Raw genomic sequence first — 22,341 nt, 5'->3', positions numbered from 1 at the left:
ACCAGCATGACGACAATGACTGCACTTGTCTGACTTTTTTACTCGCCAATTGATAATATTCTTTGTTTTCGAGGTCAGCCTACTGGAACTTAACAACCGGAGGTAATATTCTTTTGCTTCTAGAGTCACTTGAAATTCAACATCATTAATTGCTTAACTTGAGAAAAATGACACATAAACAACAAATTAATTAAGATCCAACTATCTGAGCCTATCAATGATAGAAGCCTATGGCTGATGGAAGTCAATCACTGATAGATTTTTGGATATTACTCACGAAAATAAATAACTCTTACCATAAAGCTTCTTGATATCTGATGTTGTGTTTGTAACTTTCCTTCAGCCCAGCTAGTCAAAACAGTTTTCATAAAATATGCAGCTTTACTTTTATCATAAAACTATCTTTGAAGTAATTGTCTAATAGAATCGAGTATTAGTACCACAGGTAAATCTCTAAGCTCTTTTAGAACTGCATTTAAGCATTCTGAAATGTTTGTAGTCATCACTGATATCTTCTCCTTCTACAATACTCACGAGCCTACTTCTTGAAACCAACCTTACTGAGATAGTCTCATATGTTAGGATATATAGCCTCCATCCATCTCATATTCAACTCAAAATCAACAAAAATATATGCTTTTCCACATCTAAAAAATATATTATCAATAGAAGAGTCCTTATATGTCAACTTCAAACTTCTCAAAAAGTGTTGCAAACAAATACAATATTCAGTAGTTGGAAAAATGTTTTGAACACCTTTTGGAAGACTTAAATGTCGATCATATAAAATAACTAAACCTTCTCAATCTCCTAAACTTCTCTTCATATTCTCAAAAAAATCATCTCCATGATGCATCATTCTCGGAGTCTACAACACTAAAGGCCATAGAAAAAATCTGATTGTTACCATTAATTGTTGACGTCGTCAAAAGAGTTCCACCATATTTACATTTCAAAAAGGTGTTATCAACTGATATAATTGGCCTATAATATTTTCACGACCCAATTTCCATAAAATATACTTAAAACATCCCTCGAAATCAGCTTCATACACAGTGAATGAACCTGCAATAAAAAAATAAGATATATCAAATAATAATTACATGTTATTTTACAATAGATCTATCACTGATAGACCAATGATATGCTCATTTACTATAAGACCTATCACTGATAGATCGATATTAGTGATATACCATATCAGTTAAACAAGTATATCAAATAATGATTACGTACTAATTGAAAGTTTGATTAATAATATATAAAAGATATGAGGAAAAAAAAAAAACCTGGATTCATTTCTTTCAGCTTCGTAAAAAAATTATAGGATCAAGGCATAAAATTCCTTTGCATCACCATTCAATGACTTCATAATATATTCTTTCGCCCTTCAAGCTTTATAGTAGCTAAGATTTACCCCATATTTAGTACGCATGTGAATCATAATATCATCCGGAGTCAAATGGTCACAAGGTTAAATCTTTTATCATACAATCACCAATCAATGATGAAGATACTTGTCTATAAGAAGTTTGAATAGCATTTATAGAACAACTGTTATTAGCAATATACTTCCTAAGTTTCCATAGTTTTCCACCCTTATAACGAGATGCACGAACGTACCATTAACAATCATCTCGTGAGCACTTATACAATTGATTTAGAATTTGATCTCACAATCTTGACCTCAAAGTTTTTCTTTATATCTATATAGTAAAAAGACTTTGATACTATTTCCTTACTAGCAAACATATCATTCTCTTTCAAATCAAATGTAGAAGATAAGCTATTAACATGAACACCCATTAAAATGTTGAAATCATTATTAATTGGAGAAGAATAAGACACAATACATAGAAAATTATCAAATCCTCTATTAGAAACCCTTTCTAAAAGCATATCAGTGGCATGAACAACTAATGGATGTCTAGTACTTTGTTCTTTAACTAAACTAAAAAATCAAGCAACATCATTATCTTCATGAATTTCAACCATAATTTGAATGTCATTAATAGTAAAATCCAATAAGATCGATAATTGTATTGAAGAAATAGATGTATCCAGTTGAATTTCCTTTAATATCAAACTCACAAAATTCTCAAAACACATAATCTCTTCGACCGATACACCTTTAGTCTTGTAATTCAAGTAATTATGTTTATCATCCCACTGTCCACTATGAAACACCACTACTGCAAGCTTAATCATATTTTCAAATTACAGTAGGAAACACAAATTAAATTCATAACATTGATAAACTAGTATAATAAATAGAAAACAGTATCTATCAGTGATAGACTAATATCACTAATAGACTATGATATGTATCTATAAGTAGTAGACTCATATTAGTAAACTAATATCAATGATAAGAAGTTCACGATTGATTGAAAAAAAAAAGCCTAAATATAAACCAAAACAGAAATTAACTCATGAAGCCTCAAAGAAAAAATTAAAGTAGATGAAACTTGTAGAAATAATCAAATCGACTAATAACATCAACATACTTCAATTAAACATCAATGAACCATAAAACAATACGAATTTAAAACAAATTCAAGAAACCTATATGGAACCGAATCCAAAAACTGAGGAAGAATTGCGACCTAGACTTGGGAGAAAGAATCACACGAGCAAAGGATAAAATGAATTTAGATTAAAAAATTGGGAGCATGAGAAAATACCAAATCACAAGTAGAAATAGCAAATCGTGAGTAAAAATATCAAATCACAAGCAAAAAACGGATTAATTGTCCCTCTCAGAATCATGCAGGGAAGAATGATGAAGATGTATCTAAAAATCACGCATGAGCTTGAGGAAAAAGAAAAGAGAAATGAGTGAGAGAATGAAGAAGACTATCTGAAAATTGTGCATGAAGAAGATGATAGAGACGAAAAAATAAGAGAAACGCGAGCATGAAGAAGACATAGACAGGAGGAGGTTATTTTAGGAATAAAAAAAATTCAACCGGATCTTCCCAAATATTCAATATATGCAATAAAAAAAACACATGCTATTAATATCCTTGATAAAATTCTAAAAAATAGTTGCCACTGTACAAATTATATATATGAGAGTTTTATTCAAATGAATTCTAGTTATAATTATAAAGACTACATTTTAACGGTCTCCAAACTATAGGGACCAAATTTACAATTTAATAAAGAAAATTTGTAAACCAAATTGGTTGGTGTTAAATGCTTCGTTTGAGATTGCTGTAGCTTTTAAAATAATTTCTGGTAAACATGCTTTTAGAAAAATCAGTTGTGAAAAGAAAGTAAAATAGTGTTTGGTAAATTTCAGCTTAAACTTGAAGAAATAAGTTAAGAGTGTTTGGTAAATAAATACAAAAACATTTTGTTTTAGATATAATAACTAAAATAGACTTATAACCAAATTTTAATTTTTTTTTTTGTAATTTAAAATTTTAAATAATTGTTTAGTATGATAAATTTTGTTTCTTATAGATAAATTTATAAATATTAAGGAAAATAACTTTATTTAAAAAAATCAATTTGGTATACTATTTTTAAAAAATTGATACATTTAACTAATAAAAAAATAGAAAATAGATTTGATTAGAGGAAAAATAGATAAATATATAAAATAAATTTTCTTCTTAATGTATAAAATTGAAAACGAAATATTAATTAAAAATTAAAAATTCTTTTCAAATATTTTCGACATAGCTAATACGATGCCAAAAGTAGCTCAATCTATTTCGCTTTTTGTTAAAAAAAAAAAAGTAAATAAAAATCTGGGGTGTGGTTTGGTGTAGCAATGTATAAAATATTTGAAATTTTGATACGCTTTCTTTTACTAGCAGAGGACTGACCATTAGAATCAAAAGTCAAAAATTGAAACTATATATCATATCACATCATATCAAATGACCAATAATCTTTGTGGTCAATCCCAAAAATTCAATTCCCACTTCTGATTTACACCCTTTTCGATCCGTCGCTTCCAATTTCTAAATTCCTCTATCTCATACCCCAAAAGGGTAAATTCTCTATTCATATACAGAGTGGAGTGAAGAAGCAAAAATTCTCTTTTCCTTTTCCAAGAACAACTTGGAAAATTCAGCATAAATTCTAGAATTCAGATGCTCAATCGCATTCAAACGCCTGTAAGGAGCTCTTCTCTTCTCACCCCTTGAGTTTCACTCCCATCTGTTGTTTTCCCAATTATATTCTGTTCATTTTATTCGAATGCTTCAAATTGTTGGATTCTGAATCAAAGCTCCAACTGGGTCTGTTTCAGATTGTCGTCTTATAGACTTTTTTTCTTCTTCTTTTTTGTCAGTTGGGTTTTGTGATTGATCACTCTATTTTGGATAGTTTTCATCTGGGCTGTGGGATTGTCTGTTCTAATCTTGTTTGACTGTCGAAAACGAGAAGATAATGAGGAATTTCAAGGATTTTTGCACGAAAAGCACTTTAATCGGTCTTGGGTTGGGACAATTTCTGTCTCTTCTTATCACTTCTACTGGTTTTGCATCCTCTGAACTCGCTAAAAGAGGTACATTCTTTATATTTTTCTGCATCTTTTTCTTATTTTTGGTTTTTTTAATTGAATTTTCATGTACTTTTCTGAGTTGGGGAATATGAGGATTCTATGCATTTTAATTAGTTTTGGTTTAAACTTCAACTTGTTTGTGAAGAACAGATAGTTCTACAGAGCGCCAGTGGAAGTTTTTGCTTTCATCTTTATATGTTTAAAGTTTTACTTAACGTTAAGAACATATATAAAACTTCAGGTTAAGTTTTTGTATTTATTGATAATTTAATAGTTTTCGTTTTGGACTTTATGAGTTAAACGGGAGCTCGACCCCACACATCAAGGGACATTCTTTAATCTATCATAATGTATTCGTAACTAACATTTAGTCCTATTGTGCAGGAATTAATGCACCAACCTCACAGTCCTTTATAAACTATGTCCTCTTAGCAATTGTCTACGGAAGTATAGTACTCTACCGTAAGAAAGCACTCAAGGTGATTGTGATTCTCTTTTATATTTGATTCCTTTTAAACTGATCCAGTGGCTAAGCTAAACGATTGAATGTTTCTCATATTGTTTATGAAGTTTATCATACTAAATTTTCTGACCCTTTTTAATGCTTCCTAATTCTCAACCTGCGATTTTGCGTTGGATACAATCACTTAACATAATTTCTTTTCATGCCTCCTTTTTCCATTTAGTCACTTTGGACTTTTTTTTATACATATAGATTAAAAAAAGTTCAAAATATTGAAACAGAGTACTTGCAGGGCACAAAGCATGGTGATGGTGATGGTGATGCTACCTTAAAAATCTAAAATGTTCATTTTGTGCATAAAAGTTTAACTTATATAAGAGTTAAAATTTTCTTACTGTTTTCCTTTCTTTTTTGGGTGTGAAGTACAGACATAGCTAATAGCTTTCCCTGAAAAGGAGGTGTTCTGGCCTCGCTTTCCTATGCATCTACCTTGTTTAGTTAGATGGCTAAACGTGGCTGTCACACGTGATAATGTTTTAGTTGTTGAAGTATAGCTGTGAATTGTTGTGTGATCTTGCTAATATTTGTTGAACTTGGCTTGATTATAATAAATACTGAAACATTGAATCATAAGGTGACATGGGAGAAGTCCCTAATCTATTAGGAGTAAAACATTTTCCACATGAAGATGTCCGAACTGCGTGTGTTTACTTTGGTTATCTATACTATGCGGTTGATTTTAGTTTCTTTTGCTAACTCATATCTATGATGTGTGAATTTCTTACTTGTCTCCTTTTTAAATATTTCAGGCAAAATGGTACTTCTACATACCACTAGGATTGGTAGATGTAGAAGCCAACTACCTTGGTACGGATAATTTTCTTGTCTTACTGATTATATTTTTTGAGAAATATTCAAACGAAGCTTTATATGACATGATGATAAGTACCTTCTTTCTCTATTTTCATGAACCTTCTCTAGTCATCATTGATCATGAGTCATGAGCTATAAAAGTTTTTATATATTTGAGTTCTGATCTCTTGTTTCATAATACTGCCTAAATGTTTGATAATTTGAAACTGATCTTGTTCTCATGCGAGGTGCAGTTGTGAAGGCCTATCAGTACACATCTCTAACAAGTGTCATGCTGCTGGATTGTTGGACAATCCCTTGTGTCATGCTGCTAGCCTGGCTTTTCCTGAAAACAAAATACAGATTCAGGAAGATAGCTGGTGTTGTTGTTTGTGTTGCCGGCCTTGTCATGGTCATTTTTTCTGATGTTCATGCTGGTGACCGAGCTGGTAATGATACGAGCCCCTTTATGCTCTTTCTCTTTGTGTCGTCCCCTACCCTCTGACTTGGTTTTTAAGACATTTCACTACACCCATATGCATGGTCGTGATTAACCTTGCAAATTTATATTTCCTTGTATTCACGTGTACCAATATGAGTTACAGGAGGAAGCAGCCCACTTAAAGGGGATGCTCTTGTTATAGCCGGTGCTACCCTTTATGCGGTTACTAATGTCAGCGAGGTAAGGCTGAGTATGCAGAAGCATTTACTTTTACCTTACTGATAAGCTCAAGATATTTGATGATTGGGCCTCGCGACTTTTGGAACATTAAATGTTATTGCTTCTCTACTTGTCATGTCATGGTTTGTGATATACAATTATTAAACACTTTCTAAATGTTAAAATTTAACTTTCTGCTGAAGGAATTTCTGGTGAAGAATGCTGACAGAGTGGAGCTGATGGCGATGTTGGGCATCTTCGGTGCCATCATCAGCGCAATCCAAATGTATCCTTAGATTCATAAATGTTTTTGTGGTTTTTTTTTCTTGACCCTAGGCTTATTTGGAATTGTTTCTGAAACTGACATTTTTCTCTCTTTTTCAAAGAAATAATTGAACTGCAGTCCTATGATGCAATATTGTTTTTGTTCTTTTGTTCTAAGAAACATCACACTATCATACGTTGGTAAAGTGACTTTGGTGATTCTAACTTTATTTATTTATTTATTTATTTTGGAAAAAAGTGTATGTACTATGTTTCCCTTGATGGTTTCTTTAGAAGCATAATTGAGCGCAATGAGTTGAAATCCATTCGATGGACAGCCAAAGCGGTACGTCCTCTCTCTCTCTCTCTCTCTCTCCCCAGCCTTCAAACAACCTCACATTGTTTCACCGCATAGCTTCCTTATAAAAGTACTTCATAGGGAAAATGTCTTTTGGTTAGAAAAAGGTGAGATGTTTTCTCTAGCAATATCAAGGTGAAACAAAAATTTTATGCCAAATGTTAAAAATGGGGGATGGCTGGAATCATCAATATGACATCTTTCTGTTGTTAGTTTCATTGGTCACGCTAGAGCCACTCAACTCAAAACAATTCTCACTTGAGTCTCATTCTACCTTCCACAGCTCTTATGAAACCAAGCCATTTAATCCATATGACTTTCTATACTTTACATAACTTTAGATATGTGCTGCATGGATGGAGTTTGCGATGTTAATCTCTCCTAGAATTTGACATTCCAATGTATAACAATTGTTTTTTATCTATTTCTTTCAGGCAATCCCTTTTGCTGGATTTTCTGTTGCTATGTTTCTGTTCTACTCGCTTGTCCCAATATTGCTTCAGGTATGGGTTGGAATATTTGTTTATGTTGTCAAGTTCTTTTCTTTTCAAGAAAGAGGATAATGTAAGATAGTTTGATCGAGATTATGCAAGTCGATGGCTGAATGGTAGTCACTGTTATTAACGTTGTGTTATAATCATTTTTAATTTTGTTATTTACCATGAAGAAAAGTTGTCTATAAGAAGAAATTTGGTTGAAATACCTGCTAGAAATTGACCTTTAACAGCCATTAGCTAATGTTTCTGTAGCTGGGTTCTTGTTTTTCCTTTTCAAGAAAGAAAAATAAAAACATGTTTGGTAATTAATATCAAATGGACCAGTAAACTATCATTTCTTTTGGAAAATACTGATTACATATAGTTTCATGAAGTAAATACTTTTGTCAATAAAATTAGGTCTCTTTTAATCGGTTGATGTTTTAGTTATATAGATGACTTCTCTTTCTCTCTCTTTATGAGAGTACTCCATTAGGTTTCTTTTAACCCCTGCAAACAAACCCAACAAGTATCTGAAAACAGGGGAGTAGCCTCCCTGATCTGAGATATATTGCAGATAAATGAAACAAGCAAATAACAGAGTTCCAAGATCTCTAATGCAAGGAAATAAGAACAATGCAATAATGAAAATAAAAGTATCAAAAATACTCTCCTAAACCTCGGCCTTCAGCCAAAATGTTCGCACCCTTCACCATGCCTCCAAACCCCTTCATAAACCCTTCCTGTCGTTCCCATACGACTGCGGCCCAATAGCAGTTGTGAATTCTCCTTTTTACCCCTTCTCCTATATCTGTGAATGATCGGGGGCCTTGCAAACTCATGATGGAGTATATTTAAATGAGGGCATGTTTTTGGGGATTTCATTTTTCTTTTCCAAAAAGATATATTGATGTAAATAGAGAAGAAAAAACAAATAACTGTTTTAAGAATAGTAATTATTTAGCATTTAAAAGTAATGGCTATTCTATGCTTGAAATCATTCTTCACAAACTCATCAACTTTAAAAGAATAACCTTAGTTGCTAATATTTAAGAGATGCTAAACGAACTACTGTTGAAGGTGGAAACAACTTGTAAGATTAAAAATGGTCGAATTCTTCCTGTTTCTGGAAACATCTTCCAAATATTTGGTTCTAAGCATATGTTTCTTTTGCAGATTAGTGGATCCACAATGTTGAACCTGTCTTTACTGACCTCAGACATGTGGTCAATTGTGATTCGTGTTGCTGCTTATAATGAGAAGGTCCATGATCATTTATCACCATCACGTTGCACCTTTTCATTTGATTTTCTTTTTTATTATTCTTTTTATTGTTGCAGTTTATGAGTTGTATTTTGGTGTTTCGTTTGGCTAAATCAAGTCATTTTCTGCAGGTTGATTGGCTTTACTACTTGGCCTTTGCTGCTGTTATCATTGGACTCATTATTTATTCAATGTATGTAATCTCTCTCATTCTACGTTCTTTTTTCATTACTTCTCCTGCAAAGTCCTCGTAAAATAAGTATATATACTGCTTGGGAAGTTTTCGTTTTATCAATCCCGGGGTTGAATTACAGTTTCATTTCCTTAAGAGTATGGAGTGTTGTAAACTGATTACTTGAATGAATGATGGTTATGATGAAGTTCTTATATTTCAGGCAGTGTTAGATGTATATTGTAATATAAGATGAGGATCGGCCATCTTACCTACTATACTAATGTATTTCATTGCTGTTTCTTTCGTAAAGTAGTTACTGCTTGATCATTTTTCGACCGATAGCTACACAACCCGTTATTACATTTTGTCCTCGTTGATTGAGAATCGTATTTGTGGCTACTGCAGTTTTACTCGTCTGCTTGTAAAGAGTATTATGACCCTTGGTTTGGTTATGTTGCTCTCTTTCCTAACTGAACTCTAATCTCCAAATGCAGGGGTGACAAAGAAGAAGAAGATCAATGTCGAGCTAATGTCGGTGATGAAGAAGCCGAGCATGACAAACGTCCATACAAGGAATGCCCGTCAAGAAACCGGGTACAAGGAATATCAGCTAGCAGTTCTAAGATCTAGGAGGGTAGAGAAAATGAAAATCTTGGGAAGAAATAAGTATTGGGCTTCCTAGGATGAATTAGGAAAGAAGTATCTTATTCTTGTCTAATCCCCATTTAGAGTTTACTTATTTTTTGTTGGCATTTTGAAGGGGTTGTCATTGCTTAACATCTCATTGCTTATTGCCAACAATAAAGCTAAAGTAATAATTGTTTAAAGCTTTGATTTTCTTTTGTGCTCTGAAATTGAATCTGTTAGTTAATTGAATATCAAATGTAAAGATGATTATATACTTGGGGTATATAAATGAACATAATAATTTCATACACATCTGCAAATCCAATCGATATCCATGTGCTTCGTCCATGATTAAAAATCTTTAGAACATAAATTTTTAAATAAATAAAAATTAAATTAATGAATATGTGACATGAAATTTAAAAGTAATAAAATAAATGATGACTAAAACTATATAAATATTTTAGGTAATTAATCTATAATGAATATAAAATGAGTTGGATATACTTGAAAATGTTTGAAATATAATTTCATAAGGTGAAATATGAATGGTTGAATGAACATAAATTTTTTTCTCAAAGTATTAGACATGAAATTTAAAAATAAAATAAAGTAAGATATTTTGATTTATATATTTAAATAATCTTCTTTTGCAATATTTATATATACATAAAATCAATAACTTTAATAACGGCATACACTTGACATTATTTTATTTGAAAAATCTCATATATTCTTGAATATTGTGGAATTTTATAGGTTTGACGAGGTTGTCTTTTGGGTTATCAAAATATTCAACTATTCAAAACAGTGATGCTATTATTTATTTCTTTTAAACTTTACTCCAATGAAAAAAAAATGGTGACTTATAATTTTAAAACAATATAAATGTAATAATTACTTAATTTTTTAATCTTTATTAGTGAAATTTCTTTCCATCACGCACACTGCCCCCAAATATTGATGATATTGCACTGACTTGGGTCACATTTTTTTGTCCTATTTTTTTTAGTTTCTTAGTTTGCCTTGTCATTTTTATTCGTATGATATTGTATCTAACTTGTGTTGTTCCATATTAGGTTCATCTACTTTTCAATTGGTATCATAGTAAACCCTCAACCAAGATGGACACAATCAAAGTAGGTGGATCTACTACTTGTCTTTCAGTTCTGGATAAAACAAATTACGGTTACTAAAAGATGCACATGACTATGTTCCTCAAATCCATTGATAGAGAAACTTGAAAAGCAATGGTTACTAGTTGGACTCATCCAAAGGTCACTAACTAGAACGGTGTCAACGTACCTAAGCTAAATCATCGGAAAGTAGGAGAAGATGAAGCCTCTCTGGAAAATTCGCATATTCTAAATGCAATATTCAATGATATTGAAAAAATTGATTTTTGTCTAATCAATCCTACACTTCAGCCAAAAAGCATGATACATTTTTGAAGTGGTGCATGAAGAAACTTTAAAGGTTAAGATGTCAAGACTTCAACTGGTTACCACAAAATTTAAAAATTTAAAAATGATTAATGGTGAAACAATAGCTAAGTTCATTGTTCATCTACTTGATATAGCTAACAATACATTTTTTTTCTTGGAAAAATTGTCCAAAAGGGGAAAAAAAACTCGTTAGAAAGGTTCTCAAAGCTCTACCTGAGAGATTTGACATGAAAGTAATTCGTATAGAAAAAGCTCAGGATCTTGCTACTATGAAAGTTGATGAGCTCATGGGATCATTATTGGTAGAACCCATAAGGCCACCCAAAATTATAATAAGACATGGTAAAGCAAACACCACAAAAGAAAATCACACAAGAGAAGACTCAAATAAAAAAAAATTGAAACAAAATAAAATAAAATAATAATCTACACCCTAAATTAAAATCAGTCAAAACTCTTAAAGTAGCGTTGCAACGCTGCCCTGTTTTTCAACCCTCTCGGGTCTTTAGCGTCGCAGAGCAGCATTGCAACGCTTGTTCAACGCTACCCTGCCTCCAATTTTCGAATTTTCTTTCCTTTTTTTTCATTGATCATTACCCTAGGTCAAAACTTTGACCTTCTTGGGGATATTTTAGTCATTAATCTTCCAAAATTGCTTGCTCATTCAATTGCTCGATTTCCTACAATCAAACAATAAAAGCATCAAAGATCTCAAATTAAGCATAAAACTAACTAAATTCTAAGCCCAGAAAACACACTTTTTGGATGCATTTCATCCGTACAGAATTGTATATGACCAAGCATGCCATCTTCCAGTAGAGGTTGAACACAAAGTGTATTGAGCGGTAAAACAATGTAATTTAAATCTGGCTCAAGCTAGAGACGAAAGACTCCTAGAATTCCAATTTAGAAGAATTAAGACAAGATGCTTATGAAAATCCAAAAATTTATAAAGAGAAAACAAAAAAATTTCATGACAAAGGCTTAATAAGAAAGGACTTCAAAATAGGACAAAAAGTTTTGCTTTATAATTCTAAATTACAATTGATGCCTGAAAAACTTAAGTCCAAATGGTTAGGTCCTTTTGAAATTACTAATGTTTTCTTTTATGGTGCAGTTGAAAGAAAAAGTCTTGAAACATGAAGACTTTTAAAGTGAACGGGCACAGACTTAAAATCTACAATGAAGGGCATATAAACCAAGTCCAATTGGGCTTGCGTTTGACTAATCCCTCATACACTTGATACCCCTCTTCACCAATATCGAGTAAACGACGCTAAAAATTTACAACAACAGGACAAATTTTCCTTTCTTTTCATTTTCATTTTTTTATTTTTCTTCTTTCTTCCTTATTTTAGCATTTCAAATAAAAGGAATAATTAATTTTTCTTTTTCTTTTTAGGTTATATCAATAAAGAAGAAAAAGAAGCACTCAAAGAAAAACAAAAACAATGAAATCTCTCAAGCAAAAAAATAATCAATCCCAAAAACCAGGGAAGTTTCTCCCTACATCCCTTACTTTTTATTATTGATCTCATTTTCATATTTTAAACATTGAGGACAATGTTCAATCTTTAAGTTGGGGGTGGGAAACATTGCATGTTTTTGGCCTTCTTTGATGAGCTTTATAAAAAATGAGCTGTACTAAAAATTTTTGCTCTATAATGATCTAATAGAATCATATAAATGCATGTCTGGAACCCTTGAGCATCTGAGCTCGAGTTAATAGATTAGTTGATTAGTTAAATTGATTACATAGATTTTGCGACTCTGATATGATATATTTTGATATATTTGGGGCTCTGATTCATTTTGATAGCATAACTTTGATTCTCTGAGAACATAACCAATGAATTCTTAATACTACAAAAGACTATTCTTCGACCCTTTACTCATTTTTCTTTAAATGCATAAATGCATAATTGATTGAATTCATGAAAACACAAAATAAAAGAATCACATTCATTTGGTTTTATGCATCATTTTATTTACACAATCTCTTGATTCTTATCAATGAAATTTTGATGATGCACTCTTTCAAGTGAAGATACAAACAAAATTTTAGACATCTTAAAATTTTCAAACAAAATTTTGAAACCCAAATTTTCAAAAGAAAAATCATTTTCCTTTTAATTTCATAAAAAATTGAATACTTAACATTTAGATTTATTTAGAATCTTAAAACTTTTAAAAATGTTATATCTACTTAATTTTCTTTATCACCCCGATAGCACAACTTTTGGTCTAAGAATAACCATCTTATTAGAATAGCAAGTCTAGACAAAGAGGATAAAATAGGGCCTCCTAAAAAATAATAAAAATAATAAAAATAATAAAAAAAAAGCTTGCAAAACAAAATCAAAATAACATGACTGTGTGTGCATGAATAGAGGTAAAAAGAGCTACCTTCATCGTGTTTCTGTTAGGGCCTGCAAGAAAAGAGTAATAGGTTCCCGATGATATGAGTGTGAAAGCTATCCCTCTAAGTAAAAGAAATGTCAATTAAGTTTTGAGTGTGTGAGTTTAGAAAGACATCCTTGCCTTAGAATTTCCTCTCTCCAATGCAATTTAGGTATATCTTAAACCGATAACCGAGCCACTGTAGGGTGAATAGGAATTGAGAGATAGATGTCACCTTTTCACTATTTTTGGCCTTTAAATAAACTAAAACTTAGTAGTCTTGTCTTTTATGACTTTTCAAGAAAAAGACTTTTTCTTTTCAAAAATAAGTTTCAACTCTTTATTAGAAAAAATTTAAATTTCTAATTAGATATTTGTATCATTACTTTCTTGACTGTTGAGAAAAGAGATAAGAGTCAAATGAATGTGTAAGTCAATTGAATGAATAAACCATTTGAATGAGTGAATGAAAATAAAAATGAATGAAACTTTGAATAAACAGTGAATAAATGAATTCATATTTTGCTTAAATGAGTACATATTTCTACTTTTTAACTTATTCAGGACGACCAAGAGCTAAGGACTTAAAAAGAGTTATGTTTTCTATGTTATTCCCCCAAATCTACTTCAATTCTTTGCTTAAAATGTATATTTCATAGGTAAAATCCAATCCTAATGATAGTGGAGTCATCACAACGAATATGGAGTTAAATCGAGCCAAAATAGATCAAAATGATCACTTAAGAAGAAGAGTAATTACAAATTACCACACTGCCCCTCAAAAGAATCACATTTATACATTTCAGCAATGCTCGGAGCGTCGCAATACTCCCTCCATAATGTAACCCAATGCTGAAGGACAGAATGCTACATTTTGCTGCAAAACAGGGCAGTGTCGCAATGCTCTACGCAGTGTTGCAACGCTCTGGAGAACCGCGGAAAGATAAAAATGTGTGCGTGTCTGCGCAAGTGAGCGTCGGACTCCATAATCATAGGGTCGCAACGCTGTGATCCTCTTCAATACAAAAAGCTTCAGTTTTTCAAACTTCATAGAAGAGAAATTCAATTTTTGGAGAGTGATTTCGATTTCCATGAACACTAGAGCTATTCTTTATAAATTTTAGAGAGATTCTGTCAAAATTACTTCATTCTTTATACCAATTATGCAATTCTCGATGGATTTCTTGAAGAATTTACATCTCCATGAGTAGGTAAGTCTTTTTCTTGGGGAATTATGTAGATTAGCATTTTCTTGAGATTTTTCTTGGAATTCTTTCATGTAATTACTTGTTCTTGAATGTTCTTGCTGAGATTTTGAATAAAATTGATTAGAAATGAATTGACAACTCAAATTTAATTGATTTTTTTATGCAAAATTATATGGTTTTATAACAAAATTGTAATTAGGTTGCAAGAATTAGTAATCTTGATAGAAACTTGGACTTCTTTTCCTATTTTCTTGAAAGAACCTATTAATTCAGAATATTCATACAATCAATCTTGAATTTTCAGTCTTTTGATTTCAAGAATTGTCCTAATTAAGAAAACCCATGAGTTTAATGCAATTTAGAGATTGTGGAATGTCTTTAGGAAGTAATTAAGAACTAAATTAGAGTTAATTGGCTAATTGGCTAATTACCCCTCTTCTAATCTCACAAAATATAAACACAAAGAGAAAAAGAGTTTTTGGATTTTTTGAAGAAAATATTCTTCGAAGGTGGAAATATCAATATAAGTCAAAATTCCTTGCTTTTGGGTATTTACTATCCAAAGTTTTCATTTCCAAGAAAAAGACTTAGAAAAAAATATAATAAAATTTATATTATTTTGTAATTATTTTTCTATTTCTTTTTTAAATTTATGCTCTTGCATCGATAATTACACGATATTTACTCTATACCTCTAAATACTTTCTTACTTTATAGAAATAATGATTAATAATAGTCAAATATAGTCTAATTAAGTCACAATCAAAGTTTTATTGACTAATTATTATAATTTCTATAAATTTTCATCAATTTCAATAAAGTTTTCCGAAATTTCCATCGATGTGGATATTTCCAACGATATTTCTATAAACTCGAGACCTCGATATTTCTATTGACATCGATATTTATCCACTGATTTCTACAGTTTTCGTTATTGATGCTGGGTTGGCCATTGGGCTTGCTTCTATTGGTCCTGGGGTTGGTTAAGGTACTGTTGCACCAAACTGTAGAAGGGATCGCGAGACAACCCGAGGTGGAGGGAAAAATCTAAGGTACTTTATGGCTTAGTTTGGCTTTTATGGAAGCTTTAACTATTTATGGACTGGTTGTAACATTAGCATTTTTATTTGTGAACCCTTTTGTTTAATCCTAAAAGAAATACGTATTTTTTTTTCATATTTTATTTACTTGGGCTTTCTGCTCTTGCTTTTTCGAATTATATGAAGTTTTCACTCCTACAATTACTTATTCGTTGGGACAATAACCTATAGGAAGGATTGATTTGAGGATGGGGCATTAGCATACTGACTCGCCTTCCTATTTCCCTTTCTTAGTCCAATCTCGAATGGAAAATTTTAGGATTGTTACAAAATATTTTTTACTCTATTTCGAATAGAAATAGGAAATTAATTAAAAAAAAAAAGAAAAAAAAGAAATAGATAATTAGTTTTATCTATAAAAGGAGATCATATGAAAAATGTAACTGATTCTTTTATGAACCTTGTCTTCAACACATTTGAGAAAACAAGAGGGGCAATTGCAACTTTAATAATATATATATATATATATATATATATATATATATATATATATATATATATATATTATTGAAAATTTGGAGCATGTCCTTGGTTTATGGTTTTTTTGCAAACGTTGCAAATCCTACCCATGCGACCATGTTTCACTGATTTTCATTTGATATATATTGTTATATGATTGTTATCTGATTACTATATGATATGCTAATTGCCAATGATATTGATTGTTGTCTGATTACTGTTTAATTGTTGTTTGATACTGATTGTTATCTAATTGCTATCTTATATTGATTTGCTATCTAATGGTTGTTTGATTGTCGATATTGAATGTTTTTTTTATTGTCAATGATACCAATTGTTATCTGATTAGTTATCTGATTATTGTCTGATTACTATCTAATAATGGTTGTCAATGATACTATATAATAATGATTGTCAAATTGTTGAAAATGAAAAAAAAAAAAAAGTTAGGGAAGAATCTATTTATTATTTCATACAAAGTATTGAAAAATGACCTAACAAATCTTGAAAAATGCACTCCTACTATTCTACTTCAAATAACAATTCCCACTCTATTTTTTCAATCAACTAAAGAAAAAACGCATTAAATTTCAATAAACTAGTGGAGGAAAATCAAAATACAAAAAATCTGGTTTACTGGAAATTATAATATTACTTGACACTCATAGTCATTCTCAGCTAATTTTTGTGCAATATTTGCACCCTAACATTCAATTTGTTGCCAAATGTTTCTTTTCCCATATATGGTAACATAAAATGAAATAAAATAACATAAAAAAACAAACAAAAGAAAAACTACATTCCACATTATGATGTTGATCATCACAACTTAACTTAATACAAAATAAATCTCAAGAAAAGAAAAGAGAAAAGATATCAAAACGTGTTCAACCATCAAATCCTAAAAATATAAAAGAAAAAAATATTGAAAAAAGGGAAAAACCTGTAATATCACCGATAATCAATACGACGAAAAGCTTTCTAAATGTAGGAGCAACACAATTAAGGCGATGAAGAAATCGTAGCAAAAAAGAAAGAAAATAAATTGAAACAATCGAAGAAATTAGAGAATTTTGCAAAAAAGATGAATAATCAAATAAAAGTAAAAGATGTTCTAAATATCGATGGAGGATTTTGCGGGAGGACAAAAAAATAGAAGAAAAAAGGAAGAAAAATCTCTTAAATCGCATAAGAAATAAATGATAAGGAGAGATACACTAGAAACACGAGAGCAAAAAAGGAGAATGTCGTGAAATAAGGAAATTTTTTTTAATAAACAATAAATAAAATCTTAGAATTAAAAAAAAATATATCCATATTTATAAAATAATAAAAATAGGTGACAGGACTGTCACATAGTATCTTAAAAAGGTCAACCATTGCAAATTTCCAAAAAAAAAAAAATTAAAAAAACTTATAATACCTTAAAATATTTCTTTTTTCAAATTTTGGCTTAATGCCACGTACCCATAACCATTCTAATTCCAATTTTACAATGCTATGACAATTATCATAAATTTTTTTAAACCTAGAGGGTAGTTTAGTAATATTACTTTATTTATTGCAATGTTGTCATACCTCCTCCCAGACTATCCTTTTAATCTAGAAAAAACTATGACAGCAACAATTACCAACCCTCTTATGGTATCCACTGCCTATCTAGACTTCCATGACCTGCTTAAATAACCCTTGCCATACAACACAACATCAAACGTACCAATATCATTTCCATACTAAATTGAGAACATCAAGGGTTCAATACACAAGCATGAATAACATATTTACAACATAAAACTTAGTGGGTCCCAACACTTCCTTACTAGTCCCTAACCATGTACATGACATTAACATTGACTTAACCAAGATAGACATCTGGAACTTCTCTTCCGTCTTTTGAATGGCAGAGCAATAGTACAACTATCCTTTAGGGAGTTTACTACTACCTGGGGAAAAGGAAAACATTTGAAAATAATGAGTTACTAGCCCAGTGAGTGACTATTTGGAAACACATGTATTGAAAACTACCAAGCAAACTCATACTTAAAACTTTTAAACATGAAACTGCTGGAAAACATTAAACAACATAAGGGGAAGGGGAAGGGAAAGAAGAAGAAGAAGAAGAAGAAGGGTAGTAAGGGGAAAGGGAAGACACCTACTAACCCACAACCTGCCACACCGTGGGGTAGGCGACCAGTGTAGGTTGACAAGGGAAAGTGTTTCCACTGCAATTAGGATGGGTACTGAAAATGGAACTACCCACATTACTTGGCCGAGAAGAAGAAGGTCAAACAAGATAAATACAATTTACTGGTTTTAGAGACTTGTTTAGTGGAGAATGATGATTCTGCCTGGATTATTGACTCTGGGGCCACTAACCATGTTTGTTCTTCATTTCAGGGAATTAGTTCCTGGCTTTAGCTTGAGGCTGGTGAGATGATGATTAGAGTTAGAACCGGGCACGTTGCTCAGCTATGGCAGTGAGAGGTCTCCAATTGACTTTACATAATAGGTTTATCATTCTGAATGATGTGTATATAGTTCCCGAGTTAAAGAGGAACTTAATTTCTATAAAGTCTTTTCTTGAATGTAAATACACCTTGAATTTTTTAGTAAATAAATTGTTTATTTCGAAAGGTGGTGTTGATATATGATGGAACACGAGACATACGCAGCGAAATTAGGATCTAATTATACTCTAATTGCTTTTAATTAAAAGGAAACTAGCATGCAAATCAAGGGAAAAAATGTAAATTAATAGGATAGGATACAACCTTTGTAGCTCTTAAAAACCGCTTTTCCTCGTTGAATCTCGACCCGAACTCTTCCGGACCACCATTAGAGTTGACCTACTATCCTCTGGACTCAAAATCAGATTATGGGACCCGGTGGATGAAGAAACCGAGAGAGAGAAAGAGATGGAAAAAGAAATAGATTTTCTTTTGGTTTGGGTTTTCTTTTTTTTTTTTTTTCACAGCCTAATTTTGAAAACTATTTTGGCAAAAAATGGCAAAAGTTTTTCATCCAAATTCAAAAGCCCATATTTATAGAAAATGGTCATGCTAAATTACATGAAACAACTTCATAAAAACCCAACACCTAGAATCCACTATTTAAGTGGGCTTAATGTCTCCACTATAAGTCAACACCTAGCCCACTATTTTGTTAGTGGAATTATCCAACAAAAGTTTGGATTTTCCCACTAACTTTAGTCAAAGGGCAAAATAGTCATTTTGTCAAAGTCAAACTTTGACCAACAAGTCAACATTTTAACTTTTTATGATTTTTCCCGTGTTGACTAATTTTTACCTCTCGAGCATGAATCCACATTCATTTTCTCAAAATTCAAATCACATTTGAATATAAGATCGGTCACAGTTTGACTTTTCAAAGTCAAAAGTCAACTCTTTGACTTTTTACATCTTTGACCATTTCCATTATTTTCGTGCTTCCGAATATGATATTCTTGATATTTAAATATTAAAGCTATATCTCTAAACTGTAAAACCAACCACTATATCACATATATTTGTCAGTTTCTCTCTCTTCACCTAATTCGAACAATTCGAATCATTCTATCATACTATTCTAAGTTTATTCCATATAAGCTAGTAGGGGAACCTAATGGACCTATAGATCATGGGCTCCAACAATTCGAGATTAATCGGTAAAACTCTTTAACCTAATTAATCAACATTTGTTAACTAACGGATCATTCCACTAAAGTCCCATATTGCACTTCCCTCACTGTAGATATATTTCTGTCCATCTGATATAACCATAATCAGTAAGCAAATCTTTCACAGGTTGTTCGTAATCTCGGCTGGGTCATAAAAACCGTTTTACCCCCAAGACTACATCTTGTTCCTTAAGTTCCACTGATCCTCTAATGAACGATTGGTTTAAGGTCCAACCTATAAACCAAACCCCTCTCGGGCCAAGGAGAGGGTGGGGCCCCTTGTTCAAGACCTGGATTTAGTACTAAAGGGAATACCTATCTACTATCCCTATAATGGGTATGAGTGAATTCCTCTTGCACCCTATGTTCTCAGCTATCCACCTGGTCTTACCCCTGAAATGGGAGGCTTATTAGGCCAAGATGATGAGCTGCCTTCACCTATGCAGATCTAAGGATAATTCTGAGTAAACAGGAGTTTATAGTTAGCTCAGGATTAAGATTAAGTTACCTAGGTCATCAATTAACGAAATAGTCAGTTTTATACATAAAACAGCATTTAGAACGTAAAAAGTGACTATTTCATGGTTCAGTCTTATGTAAACTCTTTACATAGGATGCCCCCACTTTCATGTCTCCACATGAACGATTTAGGATTATATCGTTTGTACTAACTACAAAATGGGCCGCATCCATAGTGTCCCCAGAATAAAGCGCCCAACCTTATTTATCTACTATAGACCATTTTGGTTGTATATTTGAACTTGATCCACATTTATGTCACTACATAAAGTTCAAACTACCTTAAATAGCCTCAGGACCTTAATTTATTGAATTCAAGATTACAATTTCAAAAACAATTTTATCGAAAAACAAAATAGAATATGTTTATTAATTTACAAACTACGAGTTTTAGGACATAAAATCCAACAAACTCCAACTTGGACTAAAACTCCTAGTGGAGTATCACAATGTTGAATTTAAGTGAGAAACATATGAGTACCATAAACATATGAATACAATAAACTAGGGCATATACCCAAAAGTTCTCCCACTTGTCCTAGTTTACAAACTTCGTAGACCTAGCAGCACCTGGTATACCTTAGCAGAATGGTGTATTGGAGAGGAGAAATCGAATCTTGTTGGATATGGTTCGGTCGATGATGAGTTATGCTTCCTTACTGGACTCGTTTTGCAGTAGAGACTGTAGCTTACATCCTGAACTGTGTTTCCTCCAAGAGTGTTACCAAAACAACTTTGGAGTTGTGGAATAGGTGTAAAGCTACTTTACGTCACTTCTGCATCTGAGGTTGCCCATCACATGTGTTTAAGGCTAATCCTAAGAAACTGGAACCACATTCGAGGTTGTGTCTAATTTTAGGCTATCCCAAAGGAACACAAGGGGGTTACTTTTATGATCCTAAGGAAAACAAAGTGTTTGTATCGATAAACGCTACTTTTCTTGAGGAGGATCATATAAGGGAGCACAGTCCAAGAAGTGAAATTATGTTGAATGAGCTTTCCAAAGAAACCACTGAAACTTCAATAAGAGTTGTTAAAGATTCTGCTACCTTAACAAGAGTTGTTGATGTAAGTTCATCTAGTAGGTCAAATCCACATCAAGAATTGAGGGAACCTCGACGTAGTGGGAGGGTTGCAAACCCACCTATTCGCTATATGGGTTTAACTGAAATCCTGGCTATGGTAGCTGATGGCGAGGTTGAGGATCCATTGTCTTACAAGAAGGTAATGGAGGATGTTGACCGAGATGAATGGGTCAAAACTATGGATCTTGAGATGGTGTCTATGTACTTCAACTCAGTTTGGGATCTTGTAGATCAACCTGATGGGGTTAAACCTATAAGTTGCAAATGGATCTACAAGAGGAAATGAGGTGCTGATGGGAAGGTGCAAACCTTCAAGGCTAGACTGGTGGCAAAGGGTTATACCCAGGTAGAAGGAGTTGACTATGAGGATGTTGGGGTTGATGCCCTAAACTCTCGTTGAGTCCTATAGTTTGTAAACACCAGTATTGAACAGACGCTTGTGATGTAATAATATGAGATATTTTTTTCACTGTTGTCTATGAAACATGAGATATTTTATTTTCATTTACCACAAACCAATAAACTAAGATCCCTGGTTGTCGTTGTAACTTAAGCATGCATGTGGAGACATACAAGTGGATCATGCCTTAAGTGATAACCAAAATGGTCTGTAGTATATGAATATAAGAGGGAAACCTTATCCTGGAACGTTACGAATGCGGCCCGCCTTGTAGAATAGTTACAAGTGTTGTGACTTGTTACAGATGGTCTGATCCTAATCATTCATGTAAAGACATGCGAGTGGGGGCGTCCTATACAAATGAGTTTGTAAAGATCAGACCACGAAGTGC

At 32.2% G+C, this 22,341-nt stretch overlaps 1 protein-coding gene and 1 pseudogene across 3 annotated transcripts; one reads left to right on the top strand and one right to left on the bottom strand.

Moving 5' to 3' along the window:
• On the bottom strand, positions 1–2,864 carry LOC150036818 (uncharacterized; annotated as a pseudogene).
• A 959-nt stretch (positions 2,865–3,823) lies between these two features.
• LOC120076751 (uncharacterized) lies at positions 3,824–9,858 on the top strand. 3 transcript variants are annotated; one of them, XM_039030654.2, is made up of 12 exons: positions 3,824–4,130; positions 4,307–4,522; positions 4,904–4,998; positions 5,792–5,849; positions 6,089–6,283; positions 6,440–6,516; positions 6,699–6,781; positions 7,054–7,105; positions 7,552–7,620; positions 8,770–8,856; positions 8,988–9,049; positions 9,526–9,858. In XM_039030654.2, the coding sequence occupies exons 2-12, from the start codon at positions 4,405–4,407 to the stop codon at positions 9,659–9,661; spliced, it is 1,032 nt and encodes a 343-aa protein (XP_038886582.1). In that variant the 5' UTR covers positions 3,824–4,130; positions 4,307–4,404; the 3' UTR covers positions 9,662–9,858. The 3 variants fall into 3 exon arrangements, with proteins under 3 accessions (XP_038886582.1, XP_038886581.1, XP_090169069.1); XM_039030653.2 differs by having other exon boundaries at positions 3,897–4,130; positions 4,342–4,522; XM_090312943.1 differs by having other exon boundaries at positions 3,897–4,130; positions 9,521–9,858.
• The last annotated feature ends 12,483 nt before the right edge of the window (positions 9,859–22,341 follow it).

Source organism: Benincasa hispida, chromosome 4 (genome assembly GCF_027475165.1).
Source record: "Benincasa hispida cultivar pf3 chromosome 4, pf3_genome.v1.1, whole genome shotgun sequence".
NCBI classification, from domain to species: Eukaryota; Viridiplantae; Streptophyta; class Magnoliopsida; order Cucurbitales; family Cucurbitaceae; genus Benincasa; species Benincasa hispida.
Note: the sequence above shows the minus strand (reverse complement) of the source record. Positions and strands in the feature narration are given on the sequence as shown.